Source organism: Ornithorhynchus anatinus, chromosome 5 (assembly GCF_004115215.2).
Source record: "Ornithorhynchus anatinus isolate Pmale09 chromosome 5, mOrnAna1.pri.v4, whole genome shotgun sequence".
NCBI lineage: Eukaryota > Metazoa > Chordata > Mammalia > Monotremata > Ornithorhynchidae > Ornithorhynchus > Ornithorhynchus anatinus.
The window spans coordinates 33,227,785-33,249,028 of record NC_041732.1 but is presented as its reverse complement, the minus strand read 5'-3'; the positions used below and the strand labels follow the sequence as shown (position 1 = coordinate 33,249,028).

At 56.8% G+C, this 21,244-nt stretch overlaps 1 protein-coding gene across 2 annotated transcripts; it reads left to right on the top strand.

Moving 5' to 3' along the window:
* Positions 1-3,635: 3,635 nt before the first annotated feature.
* On the top strand, positions 3,636-20,794 carry FHIP2B (FHF complex subunit HOOK interacting protein 2B). 2 transcript variants are annotated; one of them, XR_003759846.2, is made up of 18 exons: positions 3,636-3,704; positions 7,261-7,339; positions 9,134-9,306; positions 10,183-10,287; positions 10,379-10,501; positions 11,681-11,929; positions 12,315-12,511; positions 13,667-13,775; positions 13,990-14,066; positions 14,855-15,044; positions 15,465-15,610; positions 15,898-16,023; positions 16,878-16,968; positions 17,500-17,643; positions 18,109-18,249; positions 18,692-18,792; positions 19,013-19,351; positions 19,545-20,794. XR_003759846.2 is itself a non-coding variant. In XM_029066056.2 (17 exons), exons 1-17 carry the CDS (start codon positions 3,660-3,662, stop codon positions 19,116-19,118), a joined length of 2,202 nt encoding a protein of 733 aa, XP_028921889.1. In that variant the 5' UTR covers positions 3,636-3,659; the 3' UTR covers positions 19,119-20,794. The 2 variants fall into 2 exon arrangements, 1 of the variants encoding a protein (XP_028921889.1); XM_029066056.2 differs by having other exon boundaries at positions 19,013-20,794.
* Positions 20,795-21,244: the final 450 nt, after the last annotated feature.

Here is a 21,244-nt window from a genome sequence, read left to right as displayed (position 1 = left end):
CCGGACTAAGCTCTCGGGGAAGCAGCGTGGCTTAGTGGGTAGACCACGGGCCTTGGAGTCGAAAGGGTCATGGGTTCTAATCCCGTCTCTGCCACTTGTCTGCTGTGTGACCTTGGGCAAATCACTTCACTTGTTTGTGCCTCAGTTACCTCATCGGTAAAATGGGGATTGAGACTGTGAGCCCCACATGGGACAGGGACCGTGTCCAACTCGATTTGCCTGTATCCATACCAGCGCTCAGAACAGTGGCTGGGACATTGTAAGCACTTAATAAAAATGGTGACACTTAACAAACACCACCATTATTATTAGCAGTAGTGTTATTAGCGCCCAGCCCACTCAAGACTCAGGAATGTCTTAGGAAGAATTACCTCTCTCGAGTCACAGCCCAAGATGCTGCCAGGTTCCTCTAGGCTTTCAGGACAACGTCTCCTCGGGGCCTGACTCCATAGTGCATTTGGGCTCTAGTACCCTAGAGGGAGACTCCAAGCTGTAAGGTCACTGTGGCCAGGGAAAAGTAATAATCATAATAATAATAATGGTACTTGTTAAGCGCTTACTATATGCCCAGAGCTGTTCTAAGCACTGGGGTGGATACAAGTCCCTGTCCCATATGGGGCTCACAGTCTTAATCCCCATTTTACCGATGAGGGAACTGAAGCACTCAATAAATACCACTGATGATGATGAGTTAGGGGACTGTCTTTTCCTCAGTCTTTCCTCCCCACCCCAATTAATAGCCTGAAAGGGCTTCCTGATTAGTTTGTCCACCAGTTAGACAGGAGAGAAAGAGCCACGGTTAAAGAGGTGCAGGGCCGTGACAGCCGGGAAATCATCTGAGGCTCCAGGAGACTGGGTGACGTCACCGTGTCCTCTTCCCTTTAGAGATGTTTGCAGCTACCAGCTGCTACCCACATATCCAGCTCTTATGTACATAGCTCAGCACTTATGTACATATCTTTTAATTATGTATCATAAATTACTTACATTAATGTCTGTCTCCCCCTCGAGAATGTAAGCTCGTCATGGGCTGGGAACGTGTTGACTAATTCTGTTGTATCAAACTCTCCCAAGCGCTTAGTACAGTGCTCTGCACATAGGAAGTGCTCAGTAAATACATTCATTCAATCATATTTATTGAGCACTTAATAGTGTGCCAAGTACTATACTAAGCCCTTGGGAGAGTACAATATAACAACAAATAGACGCATTCCTGCCCACAGCGCGCTCACAGTCTAGAGGGGGAGACAGACATTAATACAAATAAATGACAGATATACAGAGATTTATACTTATGTGTTGCAGGGATGGAACAGAGGATGAATGAAGGGAAGTAAGAGCGGTGCACAGGGAGTGGGAGAAGAAGAGAAGAGGGCCTAGTCAGGGAAGGCTTCTTGGAGGAGATGTGCCATTGATTGCTTGATTCCTTAGGCTGTTGGAAAACAGCGAGGCTGCCTTGGTAACACACAGCAAACTTTGGTATCCAAACCCCGTCTGGCTTCTATTTTATGGGGGACTATCCTCTGCTGAGCCTCCCACCCCTCTCTCAAGCCACTAGAGAGTAGGTACCTTCCCCTCCTTGTGGAGTTTAGGCAGTGGCACGGGCCTGTGAACTCAGAGGAACCTGAGTTCTAAGCCTGCCTCTGCTACTTGTCTGCTGGGTGACCTTGGGCAAATCACTTAACGTCTCTGTGCCGCAATTACCTATCTGTAAAATGGTGATTTAATACTGTGAGCTCCATGTGGGACATGGACTGTGTCCAACCTGATTAGCTCGTGTCTACCCCAGCACTTAGAACAGTCTGGCACATAGTAAGTGCTTAATACATACCAAAAAAAAAAAAAAAAGTGGCAGCTAGCTGACTCCCTCCTTCGGTGGTTGGTACCTGGCATCTCTCTCAGCCCCCCAGTTTCCTCCCGTGTGGAGTGGATGCTGTCAAGTCCCCCCTTAAGGGTCTCCAGCTTTCCTCAGGAGCTACCGCGGCTGTGACCATCCACAAGGGCACGCTCCCCTCCTTCTCCCCTATTCATTCATTAAATTGTATTTATTGAGCGCTTACTGTGTGCAGAACACTGTACTAAGCACAGGGTGATGGAGAAGTAGCGTGGCTTAATGGAAAGAGCCCGGGGTTGGGAGTCAGAAGTCATGGGTTCTAATCCCCGCTCCGCCACTTGTCAGTCTTGCGACTTTGGGCCTCAGTTACCTCAGGTGTAAAATGGGGATTAAGACTATGAGCCCCACGTGGGACAACCTGTTGACCTTGTATCTACCCCAGCGCTTAGAACAGTGCTTGGCACATAGTAAGAGCTTAACAAATACCATCATCATTATTCTTCTTATTATTAGGAAAGTACAATACGGCGATAAAGACGATCGCTGCCCACTAGGAGCTCACGGTCCAGAAGGGGAGGGAGACGGACGTCAATACAAGGAAACAGACCTCAATATAAATAAATCGAATTACAGATATGTACATAAGTGCTGTGGGGCGGGGAGAGGGAAAAGGGAGGGAGGAGGGAGAGAGAATCAAGGTGATGCGGAAGGGAGGAGGAGATGAAGAAAAGTGAGGTTTAGTCTGGGAAGGCCTCTTGGAGGAGGTGTGCCTTAATTAAGGCTTTGCGGGGGCGAGGGGAGAGTCACTGTCTGGAGGGTTTGAGGAGAGAGGGCACATCTCCTCCTCCTTCCTCCTCCTCCCTGATCATACATTCAATCGTATTTATTTATTCATTCAGTCAGCCAGTCCTATTTATTGAGCGCTTACTGTATGCAGAGAGCTGTATTAAGCACTTGGACAGTACAATTCAGCAACATAGACAATCCCTGCCCTCCACGGGCTCCCAGTCTAGAAGAGGGGAGCCGGACATCAAGACAAGTAAAGAAATAAATATTGGTTGAGATCTTACTGTGTGCAGAGCGCTGTGCCAAGCGCTTGGAAAGAACAATTCAGTAATAGAGAGAGACAGTCCTTGCCCACCACGGGCTCTCAGTCTAGAAGGGGAGAGACAGATATCAAGACAAGTAAAGAAGTAAGTATTTATCGAGCGCTTATTCTGTGCAGAGAGCTGAACTAAGCGCTTGGACAGCACAATTCAGCAACAGAGAGAGACAGTCCCTGCCCACCACGGGCTCCCAAGTCTAGAAGGGGGGAGCCGGACATCAAGACGAGTAAAGAAATCAATATTTATTGAGAGTTTATTCTGTGCAGAGTGCTGTACTAAGGGCTTGGACAGTACGATTCACAACAGAGAGGGACAATCCCTGTCCACTACGGGCTCCCAGTTTAGAAGAGGGGAGCCGGACATCAAGACAAGTAAAAAAATAGATATTTATTGACAGTTTATTCTGTGCAGAGCGCTGTACTAAGCGCTTGGGAGCCGCATTCTAACGCTAATCAGACCCGATCGCGGCCCACGCGGAGCTTGCAGGTGAGGAGCTCCTTCCTCCTCCTGGGTGCGGTGCTGTCCTCCCCCCGGGGATTGGGGGGGGGGGGGGTCCTGCTCCCCGGGTCCCCGCTCCTTCGCTGGCCTCGGTGGGAGCGTGGGTCGGGGCTCCGCGGTGCCCGGGCCCGAGGGGGAGGGTCCGGACCCGCCTCCCGCCCCGCCCCGGCCCGGGGCCCCGGCGGCTCCCCCCGACAGCCCGAACAGCCGCCGTCGCCGCCATGCTCAGCCGGCTCGGAGCGCTGCTGCAGGAGGCCGTGGGGGCGGTGAGACGATGGGCACGGCCCCGGGGGCAAGGGGGTAGTCCGGGGAGGGGGACCGGCCGGACCGGCCCGGGGCCTGGGGGACAGGCCTGGGGCCGTGGCACAGGCTGGGGCCAGCAGGACCGGGGACAGGCTCGGGGACAAGGGCCAGGCTGGGGGCAGCAGGCTTGGAGCCGAGGGCTAGGCCGGGGCCAGGCTGGGGGCAGCAGGACCTGGGACAGGCTTGGCAGCAGGCTCCGGGACAAGCTCGGAGCCAAGGCCTAGGCTGGGGGCAGCAGGCCCGGGGCCGAGGGCCAGGCTGGGGGCAGCAGGGTCAGGCTGGGGGCAGCAGGCTTGGAGCCGAGGGCTAGGCCGGGGCCAGGCAGGGGCAGCAGGACCTGGGACAGGCTTGGGCAGCAGGCCCGGGGACAAGCTTGGGGCCAAGGGCCAGGCTGGGGGCAGCAGGCTTAGAGCCGAGGGCTAGGCCCGGGCCAGGCTGGGGGCAGCAGGCTTGGGGCCGAGGGTCAGGCTGGGGGCCGAGGGCCAGGCTGGAGGCAGCAGGCCCAGGGACAGACTCGGGGCCAAGGGCCAGGTTGGGGGCAGCAGGCTTGGGGCCGAGGGCTAGGCCGGGGCCGGGCTCGGGGCGGCGGGCCCGGGGACAGGCTGGGGGCAGCAGGCCCAGGGCCAGGCTCGGGGCCGAGGGCCAGGCTGGGAGCAGCAGGCTCGGGCCCAGGCTCAGGACCAGGCTGGGGGCAAGAGGCCCAGGGCTGAAGGCCAGGCTGGGGGCAGCGGGCCCGGGGACAAGCTCGAGGCCGTGGGCCAGGCTGGGGGCGAGAGGGCCGGGCTCGGGCTCGGGGCAGGGAGCGGCGGCCAAGGGTTGGAGCGGAAGGCGCTGAAGTGGGCGGAGAAGGACTGGAGGAGGGACGGGCCCTTTCCCTTTCTCCCTCAACCCTTACCCAAAGGCCTTGGACGGCTTTCCCCTCACCTCCTGCCCACCCACCGCTGCCACAGAACCTTCCGTTCGGATCTCCAGATGTTTCTCTGTGCCCATCCCGTGCCCACCCCGCCCTGTGCCCAACCTCCCCCACCCTACCCCGAGAGCCTGGCCTCCACTCCCTGTCTTGGCCCAGAAACACCGGCCGGCGAAGCGACCGCCACTGAGCTTCCCCTCCCCGAGTGCCCCTTCCCCGGGAAGCTTAGGGAGGGGAACGGCCCCCATAGCGGGGTCACAGGAGTGCGGCCGGGAGACCGTTTATGTTCAGAGGCAGCGTGGTCTAGTGGATAGAGCAGGGGAAGTCAGAAGGATCTGGCTTCCAATCCTGACTGTGCCACGTGTCTGCTGGGGGACCTTGACTCGCCCGAGGTCAAGTCACTTCTCTGGGCCTCAGTTACCTCATCTGTAAAACGGGGATTGAAACTGCGAGCCCCGTGTGGGACGGGGACTGTGTCCACCCCGATTTGCTTGTATCCACCTCAGCGCTTCGTGCCCGACACCTAATAATAATAATATTGATGATGGTATTTGCTAGAATAGTTATGGTATTTGTCATGATAATTATGGTATTTGTTATAATAGAGTGCTTATTAGGAGCAGCATGGTGTAGTGGATAGAGCACGGGACTGGGAGTCAGAAGGTCATGGGTTCTAATTCCAGCTCTGCCACTTGTCTTGATCTTGGGCAAGTCACTTCGCTTCTCTGTACCTCCGTTACCTCCTCTGTAAAATGGGGATGGAGACTGAGAACCCCGTGTGGGACAAGGACCGTGTCCCACCCGATTTGCTTGTATCCACCCCAGCGCTTAGTACGGTGCCTGGCACATACCGAATGCTTAACAAATGCCATAATTATTATTATTATTACTTTACAAAACCCCATATGACTTTGCGGAGCTAGTTGTATTTCTTCCCGGATGGCTGGAACACAAATTCCCACTGTGTCTACCGTCCTCTCCAAACCTACCCTGATACCCAAACCAAGGGAGCGACCAGACAAAGACCTGCCCCAATTAAGGTTAAGGGGCGGAGGGGGGTGGGCAGCGAGTCGAAGGACGCAGGGGACTGAGAAACTGTGTTTACCTGGTACTGACCTTTTGTGTAACCCCAGATAAATCACTCCAGTGCTCTGTGCCTCAGTTTCCCACTCTGGAGAACAGAGAAAATCGCCCACACCCTCCTCCTAGTTCACTGTTGTTGTTGTTGCATAATAATAATTGTAATACTAATAAAAATAACTTTCTGATGGGAGCGTCAGTTGAGCTACATTTATTCAGTGCTAGGGAAATAACCCGAGTGAAATTTCTCCTGCTCTCCTTCCTAAAAAAAACAAACAAAAACCTACCGATAGTGAGTAGTTACTGTCCTTTGGCTGTTACTCACAAATATAGCCCAGTGAACGGAGCATGGGCTTGGGAGTCAGAAGGTACTGGGTTCTAATCCCGGGCCTGCCACTTGTCTGCTCTGTGACCTTGGGCAAGTCACTTCACTTTTCTGTGCTTCAGTTACCTCATCTGTAAAATGGGGAGGAAGGCTCTGAGCCCCAAATGGGACAGGGACTGGGTCCATTCTGATAAGCTTTTATCTACTCCAGCGCATAGTACCGTGTCTGGCACATAGTAAGCGTTCAACAAATACTATAAAAATTGCTGAAAGACAGTTGCGGTTAATTAGCGGCCTAGCCATAGGACTCACTTCGAGGAAGGTGAGCTGTTGAAGTCAATTTATGGCCTATGGGCATGGACCCACCCTCTGAGACCCAGAGAGGTTGAGAGAGAAGATTGAGAGTGAAGGGAGGTGGAAGAAACATCTGGAAGACAAGAACTCTCCAGAGGAGCTGACTCCTGGAGGGCCATGATTGTATGTCTGGCCTCTGCTGTTTTCTTCCCAAGCAGTGCTCAGTACAGTGTCTGGCACTCAGAATGTGCTCAATAAATACCACTGATGATGATGATGGTGGTAATGGTGGTTCTTGAAGAACCAGAGGGTCAGCGAGGAGCAGGGCTAATTAGAGCACTCAGGAATCAGGCAGCTGAGGAAGAATCAGAAATTTTTTGATGACCCACAGGGAAAGTGGAAACGCTCTGATCTGTGGTGTTTACTTTCGGGAAGATCCCGAGGATCCCAGAAAAAAACAACACAGAATCAGTTAGTTGGTAAAAAAAAAAAAACAAACCAAAAAGTAGTATTTACTAAACAGAAAATAGGCTGTACAACCTATGAACTTGGTGTACATGTTAAAGAGTAAATTCCATTATCTGTGTAACAGGGGAGTCAAGGCAGATGGACATACAATCATTTGTGCAATTTATACCCGATAATGAGTAGAAGTTGAGGGGGAGGAATGGATTGCAGATCTTAGAAAAGAGATGGGGTTCGCCTAGACAGCTTCTGGTCACGGAGGTCATTCCAAACACGAGGGATAGGTTGCGCAGGGATTTTCGGGCAGAAGACTGCAGAGACCTGGCCCTGTATTACTCCAGGCAGAAATTCAATAAGCGTCCATTGATGATCCAAAATAAATATCTGTTGACGAGCTAAGAGCCGGGGTGGCCGCTCCGCAGACCAACCTCTGCTCTCCCTGCAGCGTGAACCCAGCATTGACCTCCTGGAGGCCTTTGTGGAGCACTGGAAGGGCATCACTCACTACTACGTCGAAACCACAGGTGGGAGCCTGCCGCCCCAGGGCTTGACGGGAGGGAGAGGGGAAAAGCCGGCACCGCTTTGGCCAGCGGCCCTAGGATTTGGACCGCATCTGGGCATGATCAGACCGAAGAGCACAGAAAGTGCCAAGGTCTCCCAACCTCTAAACTGGCACTGACCATCAAGCCGAAATGTCCTGCCTTTCTGTCCCCAGTGCTATCTCAGTCCCCGGACTGACTGGACCGTTCCCTTGGCACAAGCAGCGTGGCCTAGTGGATAGAGCATGGGCCTGGGAGTCAGAGGACCTGCGTTATAATTCCGACTCCTCCACTGTGTGCTGCGTGACTCTGGGCAAGTCACTTCACTTCTCTGTGCCTGTTACCTCATCTGGAAACTGGGGATCGATTATGAACCCCATGTGGGACAGGGACTGTGTCCAACTTAATTAGTTTTTTTCTACCCCAGCGCTTAGTACAGTGCCTGTCACGGAGTAAGCGCTTAACAAATGCCATTAAAAACGAAACAGAATGTGAAAAAAAGAGTGGCAAATCTCCGGCTCCTTCTGCAGGTTGGGGTTTGCTGCGTGTCCCTCTGTCTCCGGGCGGCTGGCATCTTCCTGCTCTTTCCTTGCTCACCTTCACCCACTGGAAACCCCAGAGAGCAGCAGCCGCCCCCCAACTCAGCAAGGAGCCAGACTGTTGGGCTGGGCCCCAAAAGGATGGGAGGGCCTATAGCATTTTCCCACTGTCCTAGAGAAAGAAATGGGAAAATTACTGGAAAAGGGAAGAGTGGGTGGGGGGGTGGGGCCTGCAAGAGACTGTGGGCGAGGGTATGTATTTTTGTGAGTGGGTCTGTATCTGAAGGGCGTGTTGTTTGTGAGAGAGAATGTGAGAATGTGTGGGAAAGCATGTGTTTGAAAGTGTTTTCTGAGAGTGGGTGGGTGGGTGGGTGTGAGTGGAGGGGTGTGTAAAGTGTGGGAGTGTGAGTTTGTGTTGGCGAACCTGGGTGTGCAAGTGTGGACATCTTTGTGGGTGAGAGAGTGAGAACCTGGGTGTGCTTGTGTGAGCATCTGTGTGGGTGAAGAGAGCCTGGGTGTTCTAGTGTGAACACTTATGTGAGTGAGAGTGTGTGAGAACCTGAGTGTGTATGTGTGAGCATCTATGTGAGACAGCGTGTGAGAACTTGGGTGTGCATGTGTGGGGGAAGAGAGTGTGTGAAAACCTGCGTGTGCATGTGTGAGGATCTTTGAGGGTGAGAGTATGTGAGACCCTGGGTGTGCGCATGTGAGGATCTTTGAGGGTGAGAGTATGTGAGAACCTGGGTGTGCATGTGTGAGCGTCTATGTAAGTGAAAATGTGTGAGCACCTGGCTATGCCGTGTGAACATCTATGTGTGTGAGAGTGGGTATGTCTCTAATTCTTTCATTTGGGGGTCTCCCCGTCTATGGGTCTCCTAGACTTTCTAGTCTTCTCTGCCTCTGTCTCGATCTCTAGCTCCATTTCCTGTCCTTTAGTCCCCCTCGACCCTGGGCCGTTATCCAAAGTTTGGCCCTTGTGGGAATGTCTATAACCACAGAAACAGGCTGTCCACAGGTTATAAATCTGCGGCAATTTCTAGTCAAAAGCACGTCAGCTTCTCCATAGGGTCTGGCTTGACTCGGTTGCCACCTGGCCTCTCTGCCGGGTCCCAAGCTACCCTCTGCGTTACTTGCCCCCGTCCCCCCCGGCCACCGCCCCTCCTGACTTACGGCAGGGGGATTGGGAGGCAGAGAGGGAGCCCAGCCCCAGCCCCTTCTGAGCCCTCTCTGCTCGGCCTAGATGAGAACACCCCAGCCAAGAAGACGGACATCCCGTGGCACCTGAAGCAGATGCTGGACATCCTGGTGTTTGAGGAGAAGCAGCAGCCGGCGGCAGGAGAAGCAGGGCCCTGCCTGGAGTACTTGCTGCAGCACAAGATTCTGGAAACCCTGTGCACACTGGGGAAGGCTGAGGTACGGTCCATCAGGGCCTAAGGGCAGAAGCAATTTCCCGGGGCCCCGCTGCTGCTTGGTGCCTCCCCTCGGGGGTCCTTCGAGCCCCCGAGACAGTCCCCAAGGGAGAGAAAGCCTTGCAGGTGCCTGAAGCCAATGTCCAACCGCTTAGAACAGTGCTCAGCACACAGTAAGCGCTCAATAAATACAATTGAAGGAAGGAAGGAAGGAATGAATGAAGCTCGGCCCTGGATTCCATTCTCATCTCCAGAACCTTTAAACCGTAAACCTCCTGGCTCTCTTCTCATGCCTCATGATGGAGGTGACCTGAGGTGCCTCTTTTTTTTAAGGTATTTGTTAATCGCTTACTATGTGCCAGACACTAAGTGCTGGGGCAGATACCAGCTAATCACGGTGGACACAGTCCCTGTTCCACATAGGGCTCACAGTCTTAAGAGACTCTCCCAAGTGCTCAGAACAGTGTTCTGCTCACAGTAAGCACTCAGTAAATGCGACTGAATGAATTTTACAGATGAAGTAACTGAGAGAAGTGAAGTTGAATGAGCAAAGTGTCTTGCCCCAGGCCACTCAGCAGTCAAGTGGCAGAGCCGGGTTTAGAACTGAGGTCCTCCTGACTCCCAGGCCCCTGCTCTAGCCACTAGGCCACGCTGCTCTTCCTCCCACACTGGGGAAGCGGTGATCTAGGGTCAGGGGTCATGTGGGGTCAGAGGGACCTGGAGTCGGAAATGTGAGGCTTTCACTGAGACCATCCTTTCAACCCCAAACTCACGGTAGGGTGGTCCGACAGATTAGGAGGAGGCCAGGTGGGAGTGGGATGGGGGAGGCTCCTCTGAGGAGGTGGGGTCCAAACAATGCCTTGTGTTGCTGTCCCCCCAGTACCCCCCAGGCATGCGGCAACAAGTGTACCTGTTCTTCAGCAGGGTCCTGGCCCAGCTCCAGCATCCCCTTTTGCACTACCTCAACGTCCACCGGCCCGTGCAGGTAAGTGCCGGGAAAGGTGAGGCGGCGGCTGATGGGGTCCAGGCCCCCCTCCCTGCCCCTTGCTCACAGCTTCTCTGTACTTTCTGCCCAGAAACTCCTGAGGCTTGGGGGGCCCGCTCCCGACTCCCCCACAGAAAAGGAGGAGGTGCAGTTCACCACTGTCCTTTGCACCAAGATCCAGGAAGATCCAGCCCTGCTCACCTATATCCTGGAGGTGAGTGCCTTCCCTGGGAAGATGGGGATGAGGAGCTGCTGCACCCTGGAGATGGAGACACCCGCCACCCTCCCCCCACCCACCCCACACACTATCTCCATGGCCCCCCTCCTAGCACAGGGGGCAGAGCCGCCCTAGGGAGGCAGAGTCCGAGAGCTCTGAGGCCGACTTGAGTGAGTTTCTCTGAGCATCCTCTAGATAGAAGATGAGGATAGCTTTCCCACTAAGCTGCGTGGGCACATGGGTAGAGAACCTTGCAGCTGCTGTGCATCCAACCGTTTCTGGCTGGTCTGATCCCGGACATAGGTAATAATAATAATAATAATAATGATATTTGTTAAGCGCATACTATGCATCAATCGTGTTCTAAGTACTGGGGTAGATACAAGCTAATCAATCAGGTTGGACACAGTCCCCGTCCCACAGAGGACTCAAGGTCTTAATCCCCATTTTATAGGTGAGGTAATTGAGACACAGACTTCCCCAAGGCACACTTGGGGAAGTGACTTCCCCAAGTCACTGCAGACAAGTGGCAGAACCAAGATTAGAACCCAGGTCCTTCTGACTCCCAGGCCTGTGTTCTGTCCACGTTCCTTCCCCTTCCCAGATCACTGGAAGTATTCCCCCCATGCACAGTAGCGTTTCCGTGATTAAGAACAGTGGCGGGGTTGTGTCGGGCTCTGAAACACGGTCCTGGGTTCTCATCCCGGCTCTGCCAGGTGCCTGTTTTGTGACCTTAGGCAAGTCATTTCACTTCGCTGGATCTCGGTTTCCTCAACAGTAAAATAGAGATTCTGTTCTCCCTCCTACTTAGAATGTGATCCCCTTATGGGGCAGGGACTGTGTTGGCTTGATTGAATCTATCCTAGCACGTAGTACAGCGCTTGACACATTGTAAGTACTTAGCCAATCTTTTTTGTCATTATCATTATTATTGTTACAAGTGCTTTGTAAAGTCGGTGCACCTGTAAACCAGTTACCATGGACGTGGGGAAGAAAAAATTAGAGGAAATAGCGGGTGAGGGGACAGCTCAACAGCTCAACCCAAGAGACATTTTGGAGTCTCAGTCCTTGCTCTCGGGTCCCTCCAGGCCTCACCCGGTCACCGCGTCCGGGCCTCCTATGAAGAGCAATAGCCCCCACCATTCACTCGTCTCATTCTGGGCCTCCTCTCCACAGGGCAAGAAGATGGCAGTGGAGAGGAAAGCCTCTGAGGAACCCGCCCATAGCCAGGGAGAGGCAGCTGGACCTGAGACCAAGAGCCACTCTCCTGAAGGCCCCTCCAATAAGGCCCCCGAACCCGGTGGAGAGAACTGGGAGGCCCTGGCCGCTGGCCCCAGTTTGCCCGGGGATCCCGAAGAACAGTCCGAAGGTGGCAGAGCGGAGAATAATCTTCTCATCTCTCTGTTCAGACTGTGCAAGAGCAAGGTGCTGGCTCGGATCGGGGCAGGGTGGCAGGGGGTGCAGGGAATGACCGGGAGGTGGTGTCCTTGGGGAGGTAGAAGAAGATGAGCACTAGGCAAGTGTGGCCAGGAGGCCTGCCAGACCCTTAATCGATTAATTAATCAACCAATCAGTGATAATTCGTAAGCACTTAATAATTATGGTATTTGTTAAGCGCTTACTGTGTGGCGAGCGCTGTACTAAGCACTGGGATAGATAGAAGATAATTGTATCTACTTACTGTGTGCCAAGCACTGACTGTACTGCCTGGGAAAGTATAGTATAACAGAGTTGGTAGACACGCTCCCCGCCCACAAGGAGTTTACAGTCTAGAGGGGGCTTTTGACTCCCTAACGTCGTCACCCCCTAGAAGAACCGGGTGGCCCTGAAGGCCCAGGAGAACCTGCTGCTCCTAGTGAGGATCGCCCCGCCAGCCGCTGCCTCCTACCTCGTGCAGAGCAGCCCTCTGTGCCAGTTAGTGGTGGGACACCTGTGCCAGCTGTACCGAGCCGTGCCCGGCTGCCTCGACCCTGCCGACATCACCAGTCCAGAGACGGTCAGCTGGAGGTAGGCCCAGGCATCGACGAAGGTTGGCGTTCAGCGTGTTACCCAAGGTAGTCCCTAAAGAAAGCCCCTCACAAGACTGAGAGTGCCACCCCCGGTTGCCCAACCAGTGTGTATCACCTCTTCTCGGTTGCCGGGCAGGCCGGGCGACTTGGCCATCCGGCCACCCTCTCTCAGAGGTGACGGGAGGCCTCCCGAGACCCCGGGCTCCAGTGCTCCCCTGTGATCTCGCTGCTTTCCAAGGGAAGAACTGGCACTGGGATAGAAGGATGAGGATATGGGCAGAGGTTGGGGTCAGGTTGGGCCCAGGAGTGAAGTGACTGCCTCGGGGTTCATAATAATAATAATAATGATTATGTACTTGTTAAGCGCTTACTAGGTGCCAAACACTGTTCTAAATGCTGGGGTAGATACAAGTTGATCAGATTGGACACAGTCCCCGTCCCACATGGGGCTCACAGTCTCAACCCCCTTTTTTCAGAGGCGGTAACTGAGGCACAGAGGAAGGGAATTGACTTGCTCAAGGTCGCAAAACAGACATAGGGTAGATCTGGGATTAGAAGCCAGGTCCTCCCGACTCCCCGGCCCGCGCTCTATCCACTGAGCCGTGCTGCTTCTCGGCGGCAGAGTAGGTGGCGGCCCGGAACGGTGGACTTGGTCGTGTAGCCGCAGCCTCCGAGCACACGAGGGGGAACTGCAGGTGCAGCTTTAGCGGGGAGGGGATGGTGGCGGGGCAGGGGCGTGGCATTGGTGCCACCTCCCAGAAGGCAAGGGTAGCGATGTGGGTACAGGGGCAGTGGCCCGCGTGTGGCGGTGGTTAGAAATTCGAAAGCGTCCAGTCTTGACTTGGAAGTGGCGCCTTTGTAAGCAGGGTCCGGGATGGGATCTGATGGAAGGGTGTCAGGGGTCTCCCTGGAGAAACGCCTACGTTTAGGGATTTGAACAGACTTCCACGTGACACGAGTACATCGGGCTGAAGGCGTCTGAGGTGAAACGTGATGAGTACACGTGGACTGCTGCGGGCACCCGTGGCAGAACCAGACACCAAGAGCGGGCAGGAAATGCTTCAGAAGCCGATCCTGGTGAGGGTAGAGCGCCTGGACGTCCCTCCGGAGAGGGACCGTTAAGCTCCTCCTCCGTTCTCCTCCTTCCCCACAGGCAGCCAGCCGCTCCCTCGGAAGAGGCCTCCTTTCCCGGCAGAGAGAACCTGACCGGCTTCTTGGAATGGTTCGATTACTGTGACCACCTTACGAGAGAGGCCCAGGCGGTAAAGAGGGGCTAAGAAGGGCTCCCAGGTGGGTGGGCACGGGTTCCTGGTGGGGTCTGGTGCCAGGTGACCGCACCGGGCCTCCCGGAGGGGATGACGTCTTAGCCACCTTCCCCCCTTGCCCCCGTCCGTGGAATCGGCCTTCCCAATTGAATCGGTGGGGCAGGTGGAGGGACAGGAACTCTGCCCATCTCTTCTTCTCTTTGCTGCCTAGACTGTTGCAGCGGCCCTGGCGAAGGCCGTGGTGGAAAAGTTGTTTATGGAAACACTACAACCCCAGCTCCTGCAGATGTGAGTGTACCTAGAGCTCCTGTTGCCCGGGGCCTGCCTCATCCCCCTCCCTGTTTCGCCCGCCTTTCCTCCCTCTCCCCCAGCTCCCTTGCATTTTCTGGGACCACCGGAGTTCCTGGCTGAGCACTGGCATCGGTGCTTTCCTCACCCGTCAGCCACGAACCTATCCTGGGGCCTCGGACACAGAGGATTTTTCCGTCCTCTCCGGCTCTCACCTCTCCCGGAGCCCTGGGAGACAGGCAGGCAGACAGACAGATATGGAAGGGGATCCCTTTCGAAATGATCCCTGGAGAATGACAGCTGTAGCCCATTATCCCGGGGCAGAGGCACCCTGGGGGAGGGAGTGTGGAAAGGCGGAAGGGCAAGCCAGCACTTTGTATTTTGCTCCCTAAATTTAAACTTCATTCTCAGAGATTTCTCCTGCTGAACCGCGGCCTAGCAGAGAAAATCCCCGAGAAGAAACTGGTCCCATGGAGAAGATCACCCAAAATGAAGTTTAAATTTAGAAACAAATTGCAGAAAACCGTGTCCCCCCTATCCCGTTTCCCATTTCTCCACCACCGGGAATGACAGAGTCCAGTCAGCCACTCCCAGGCAATTCTCCGTAAGGGAGGAAACTGGGATGAAGCGCAGGAATAGGTCAGTGAGGAACCCGTCCCTTTCCCCAAGCTGGAGCAAGAACCCGGAAGGTGCACTTGGGGCCTGGGGCCTGTCCACCGTACTTGGGCCTTGACTCCTGCCCCTGCGTCTCCTGGTCCTCAGGGTGTCCCCGCCCTCTCCTCCAACAGGTCAGAGAGGGACATTCTGACCTCCACGGCCCTGCTGACGGCACTGCTTCACCAGCTTCACTCCCCGGCCCTGCTGCAAGAAATGGTGGTTTTCCTGCTGGGCCCCGACCCGCAGCCCGGAACCCCCTTGGATAGTTCCCATCCACTGTGCGCCCACCTCATCAGTCACTGTGACCACCTCTCTGATGAGGTGAGTGATCGTTATCTCTTCGGCCTCGTTATCTCTTCGGCCTCTCCCATCCTCCCTCCCCGCCCCAAGTCCCTCCGTCTCTAGCTTGAATCTTCAATGGAGGGCCCTTCTCCAGCCGACCCTCCCTGACGATTCTTCCAGGTCCCGAACCCCCTCAAAACCAAAGGGATAATCGTGAGCGGAGCCACCAGCCCCGGCATGGGTTGGGGCTGTGTACTCCCCCAGAAATTTCCTCTCCAGCCTAGCCACCTCTAGGCTTCACTAGCTGCCCAGGGCCAAGACCCCCGGAGAAAACGTAGGTTTCACTGAACAAGCGGTTTTGAAGCGTCCCTGATGCTTTGGAGACTCCTGGTGACTCGTTTTCCACCTTGGGGGAAAAAAAGAACAATTTCTCGCTTGCCCCCGTCCTGCTTTCCTCAGATCAGTATAGCAACCCTGCGGCTATTCGAGGAGCTTTTGCAGAAGCCCCATGAGCAGATTGTCCACAGCCTCCTCCTGCGAAACCTGGAAGCTCGCAGCTATTTGGCTCGGGGTCTGCCGGAGCCTGAAAGCTACGAAGACAATCTGTGAGTGGGAATGTGGGAATCCCGGGGTGGGCTGGGGAAGGGTTGGGGGTGAACCGGGAGGGAGCTGGAGAGCAGGCCAAGGAGTGGGGTTGACGGGGCAGGCCAGGGAGTTGGGCCGGGGGGGTGGTCAGGGAGGGGCCGAGCGTGAGCTGGGGAGAGAATGGGGGGAAGACCAGGGAGGGGCAGACGGGGAGGGGTTGAAGATGGACAGAAGAGAGGTCGGGGGCCATGGCAATCCGATACACACCCTCAGACTCGTACGCACAAACGCCTGCCATTCTTTTCAGGGAACTGGAAGAAGACTCCTACTTCCCGGACGGCTTCCTAGACGCCAGCTTCCAACCCTCGCCAAGGCCTCGGCCCACCACCTCCCACCTGGATGGCAAGACGGCAGTGACCGAGATTGTCAACAGGTAGTTGGGGGGCTCTTAGGCCAGGGGAGATAACCCTAGGAGGGAGGACGGAGGCCTCAGGGATCCCAGAACCCGACTTCACTCCCCAGTCGAGCTGTTGTTCTTTTCTTTCCCTTCAACTAAAGAAACAGTGGATTCACCTTCAATCCAGTCGGTTTGGGTTAGGCCGAGGCCTGGAGCTCTGCCATGAGGCAGGCGAGAGTTGAGGGCCTCCCCAGTTAATCCCAGTCACCTCAGGACCAGGCACCCCGGGAAAAGGTCTCTACCTTGGGAGTTCAGGTCACCATTTCACGGGCCTGAGGTCTGTTGCCCACAGGAGAGAATTTCCCAGATGGCTCCAGCATGGACCGAGTGATCCTAATCAATCAATCAATCAATCATTTATTGAATTTAGTGAACGCCTGCTATGTGCAGAGCACTGTACTAAGTGCATGGGAAAGTACAACAGAATTAGCACATTCCCTGCCCATACTAAGCTTACAGACTTGAGGGGGAGACAGACATTAATATGAAAGCTGAGGTCCTGCCCTAAGCCTGAGTCTGGGCAGGATCCAGATCTCCCAGATGTAGGCTTCTTGTCGGTAGTGACCCCACAGCCAAGGTGGGCCAGGAGGCTGGAAGGGAGACACGGACTCAGCTCCTACTCCGGAGCTCCCAGGGAGAGTCCCCAAGGAGCCGGGGAGAGAGTAGGGGAGGGAATTGATTTGGGGAACAATGGACACCGTTACTTGACTTGAGCTGCGGCGTGGGCGGGGAGAGACGGTTCGCCCACATTCAGGATAGGAAGGCTTGGGCAGAGGCTGAAGGAGAATTTATTCCAGTGCCTTGGGTCCCAGCCTCCGTTTCTTTCATAGCTTCCTCTGCCTGGTCCCAGAGGAAGCCAAGACTTCATCCTTCCTGGAGGAGACGGGATATGACACCTACGTCCATGATGCCTATGGGCTGGTGAGTTCCCCGTCTCCCCACCTTGGTTTCCCCCGACGAAACAAGACCCATCATCTTGGTTGGGGATACCTAGGGATCGAGTTCTCTGAGGTTCTTCAGCTCCCTCAGCTTCAGCCAGGATTTTTTTTTTATGGTATTTGTTAAGTGCCAGACTGTGTGCCAGACACTCTGTATCTGGGGTAGATACAAGCTAATCGGGTTCGACACAGTCCGTGTTCCACGTGGGACTCACATCAGTAATCCCCATTTTACAGATGAGGTAACTGAGGCACGGAGAAGTTAAGTGACTTGCCCGGGGTCACACAGCAGACTCGTGGCGGAGCCGGGATTAGAACCCAGGTCCCTCTGACTCCCAGGCCCGTGCTCTGTCCACTAGATCCCGCGGCTTCTCAGCCGGCGAGTCTGGCTTCCCCCTCTGTAGCCCAGTGGCTTGGAACGGGTGGCGCTGGGAGGTATCCTGTTGTCCATCCAGCACCCCCCGACCCACGAGTCCAGCCCCTTTTCTCCCCTAGCGCTTCTCCCTCCTCTCAGTTTCAGGAGTGCTGTGCTCGGGTGGCCCCCTGGGGTTGGCCCCCGACTCCCCGTCCGCTGGAAGCCCCCGAGCCGGAGACCCCCTTCTACGAGGGACTCTTTCTCCACGTGCTCTTCGACCGGATGGCGCGGATCCTGGACCAGGTAATAGCAGGGCAAGCCCTCCGGTTGCGGGCGTGAGGGGACAAGCACTCCCGCCCAGCTCGGGGACAAGGACACCGGGCTCAGGGTGCAGGCCGCCGGCCTGAAGAACTCGGGGGGCGGGGGCGCCGCCGAGGGACCTGGCATACGGTCTGGAGGAGGGAGTCACAGATTCCCTCCCAGACAAATGGAGTCTTGGTCTCCCTCCGCCCCAACTTCCCCGGTTGGGAAGCCCCATCGTGCCGCCGCAGCCGCGCACGCCCCGACACGCTCCGGCTCTCAGCCCCAGGGAATCCGTGACACACGCATCACGTGCAGCCTTCTTCCCCCGCGCACGTACGCACCGGCCGACCGCCTGGCTGGGAGGGGTCGGAGGACCCTCGGAGACCCCTTCTTCCTCCCTGCCCCTCCCCGGCCGGGGGGCAGTGCCGGGACCCGCCGCTTAGCTGGTTCTACCGTCTTCCGCAGCCGTACCACCTGAACCTGCAGGTGACCTCCGTCCTGTCACGCCTCGCCCTGTTCCCCCACCCCCACATCCATGAGTACCTGCTGGACCCCTACATCAGCCTGGCCCCTGGCTGTAGGAGCCTCTTCTCCGTACTGGTGCGGGTAAGGATGTCCGGAATCAGCGTGGGCCGGGAGTCAGGGGACCTGGGTTCTAATCCCTACTCTCCTCCTTACCTGCTGTGGGACCTGGACCTCTGTGCCTCAGTTTCCTCATCTGAAAAATGGGGATCGAATGCCTGTTCTCCCTCCCCTTTAGGCTGAAAACGCTGTGTGGGACAGGGACTGGGGCCAACCCGATTATCTAGTATCTACCCCAGCGTTTGGCACATAGTAAGCGCTTATTAAACACAATCGTTGTCATTTGTTACCGGACACGGGGATGGGGACGAGCTCAGGTTGGGGGTGGAGCTGCAGCACAGGGGCAAACAGCAAGGAAAGGGAATGTCACCTCGTCAACAGCGGGCCTCTGGGCACAGCGCGAGGGTGCCCGCGGTCTCCACCCTAACTCCCCTCCCTCCCTCTCCCCCCCCATCCCACTTTTTAGGTGATCGGAGACCTGATGCAGAGGCTGCAGAGGGTGTCACACTTTCCGGGAAAGCTGCTCCTGGTCAGGAAGCAGCTAATGGGCCAGGGTCCCGGCGAGCAGTAAGTACCCGAGGGACTAGAGGGGCCGCTTTGGCGGGCCCGGAGCCACAGGGCGGGAGCGCCCCGGGTCGGTGTGGGGGTCCCGGCCCCCGGGCGGGTCCGAGTCCCGGTCGGGACGCCCGGGGTCCGGTCCCGTCTCGGCCCGGAGCTGGCAGGGCCCCAGGGCAAGTATGGCAGCCTGTTCCTGCTGTTTACCTCTTGTTCTCCGTCTTCCCCTCAGGCTGGATCATCAGATGCTCCTGCAGGGTGTGGTAGTGTTGGAGGAGTTCTGCAAGGAGCTGGCTGCTATCGCTTTCGTCAAGTTCCCTCCCACGGTGCCCATGTGAACCTGCCTCCTCTCCCCTCCCCAACTGCCGAGGGTACACCCGATGAGCCCGGACGACGAGCGAGGCAGCGGCCGGGCCCCGGCCGGGATGAGCTCTTTCGCCCGACGTTGGTTTCTGTCAACCTGCCCGCCCGAGGTTCATCCGTCCCCCGCCGCTTCTACGGCCTCGGCTCCCGGCGGCTCTCCGAGCGGCGGCCGGGACCTTCCGTCGGAAGGACTCCGGGCCCGGCGAGGGTGACTGTTTGGCGGGGCGCGGCCTCCTCGGGGCACCTGGGTGCTGGGGGAGGGGCAGAAGGCGCAGCTCCCGGGATGCGTCAACCGCGAGCCCCGTCCCTCGAGGACGCAGAGGACGGGTAGTCCGGGGACACAGACCGTCCCACCCTCTCTCGCTCCTCCTCACAGACACCCTCATCCTTCCGTTCCCCAGAGCTCCCGGAGGAGGCCGGCCTCTTGCGTGGAGGCGGAAGGCGCAGCCGATCCCGCCGGCAGGAAATGGCAGATGGCTTCATTGCCCACTCGGGCCCCGGAGCGCATCTCTCTATATGGGACAAAACTGGCAGCCCTCCCCATCCTGCCTCTCTTCCACTAGGCACCAGGGAAGCTGCTGAGACTTGATTTGTTGCCTCTGTTCTGACCCTAGGCAGGGGTAGAGGTGGGGAAGCCCCCCTTACCCCTCAGCGCAACTCCCTTCCCGCTCTCCCCCTCCCCTAGACATTGCAAAACTCCCAACCACCGATGGCAGGCACCCAAACCCAGTGTTCCACACCCAGGCGGGGGCAGCCTGCTAATGAGAACCTTGATGCCATTGCAGCCAGGAAGCTCAGAGGCTGGGCAGAGGAGGAGGAGGAGGAGGAGAAGGAATAGAAAGAGGAGGAGGAGGAGGAGAAAGCTGGGCAATGGTTCTGGCTGGTTTCACTCCGGGGCCCCCCGACACCCATCTCGGCAGGTTCCCGCCACCTGAGTCTCTTGGAGTCGGGAAGGGCAGACCTAGATCCACGACGGCCTTCCCGGCTCCTCCACCTCGCCAGGCTGAGAGGAAGAGCCGGCGGGGGAGCTCGGGACCTCACGCCAGTCCGGGCTGCCCCACGGCGGGCCCGGCCGGCCCGTCCTCTCCGGGGACCGGGGGCGAGGAGGGAAAAGAAAGGCGGCCCGTCCTGTGCCCTTCCCCCTCTCACCGTGCGCCCTCCTCGCCCTGCTGCGGCCACCCCGCCCGCCTGCCCAGAGTATGTCTGGACCTGTGGGAACACCCCGGCGGTGCCAAGCATTACCTCACAGCAAGACTGCAGTTGGCAGCGCTCCTCTTCGGGAAGGAGGGAGGAGAGGAGCGGCCCGGGCGGCCTTCCCTTTCCCGGCCGAGCCGCCACCTTGGAGACCGGCAACGGGCAGCCCCGCCCCTCTCCCAGTGGTGTTTTGAGGGGAGGAAACGGGGTGACCGCTGTCCTCGCCTCCCCTCCCGCCCCAATAACAATCCGGAGCTAACCACCACCCACCGACTGCCTCTCTGGGGAAAGCCCTGCTGGGGAGGGGGCGCACCGTGGGATTACTGCTTGGGGAGGGTGGGTCAGGACGCCCCCCCACCTATCTCCCCCATCCCACCTATGCACTTTGACGGGCCCGTGGCCACTCCAGGCGACAGCCCAGCAATAAACGAACGGTTCGATTGTGACCACGACCGGCCCCCGGCCACGGCTTCTGTCTCTACCCCTTCGTCCCTCGCGTCGGGCACCCGTAGGCCCACCGTCCTCCCTGACAGGGAAGCTGAAATTGTCCTCCTACCTCGGCACCGGAGGAGCCCAGAAACCCAGAGGAGACTGAGGGGCGTTCCACCGCTTTCTCCATCTCCAGAGGAGTTGGGCTGGCGCCGTCAATCGTAACCCCTCCTCCCTTCCCCTTCCTTTTGGTTCTATGTGTGTAACGCTAATTATGCCATTAAGCGCTTATGTGCCGAGCACCGTACTAAGCACCGAAGTGGATACAAGATCAAGTGCCACGTGGAGCTCACGGTCCAAGTAGGAGGGAGAATGGTATTGGATCTTAGAGAGAAGTAAAGTGACTTGCCCTAGGTCATACGGTAGACAAGTGGCGGGGCTGAAATTAGAACCCAGGTCCTCTGACTCCCAGCCTTGT

Bases quoted from the DNA above. Each gene is read 5' to 3' on its own strand.
- FHIP2B (XM_029066056.2), top strand. From the start codon at position 3,660: ATGCTCAGCCGGCTCGGAGCGCTGCTGCAGGAGGCCGTGGGGGCG. The intron at 10,502-11,680 runs GTGAGTGCCTTC...TCCTCTCCACAG, and splicing joins TGCTCACCTATATCCTGGAG to GGCAAGAAGATGGCAGTGGA. The intron at 18,793-19,012 runs GTAAGTACCCGA...TCTTCCCCTCAG, and splicing joins GGCCAGGGTCCCGGCGAGCA to GCTGGATCATCAGATGCTCC.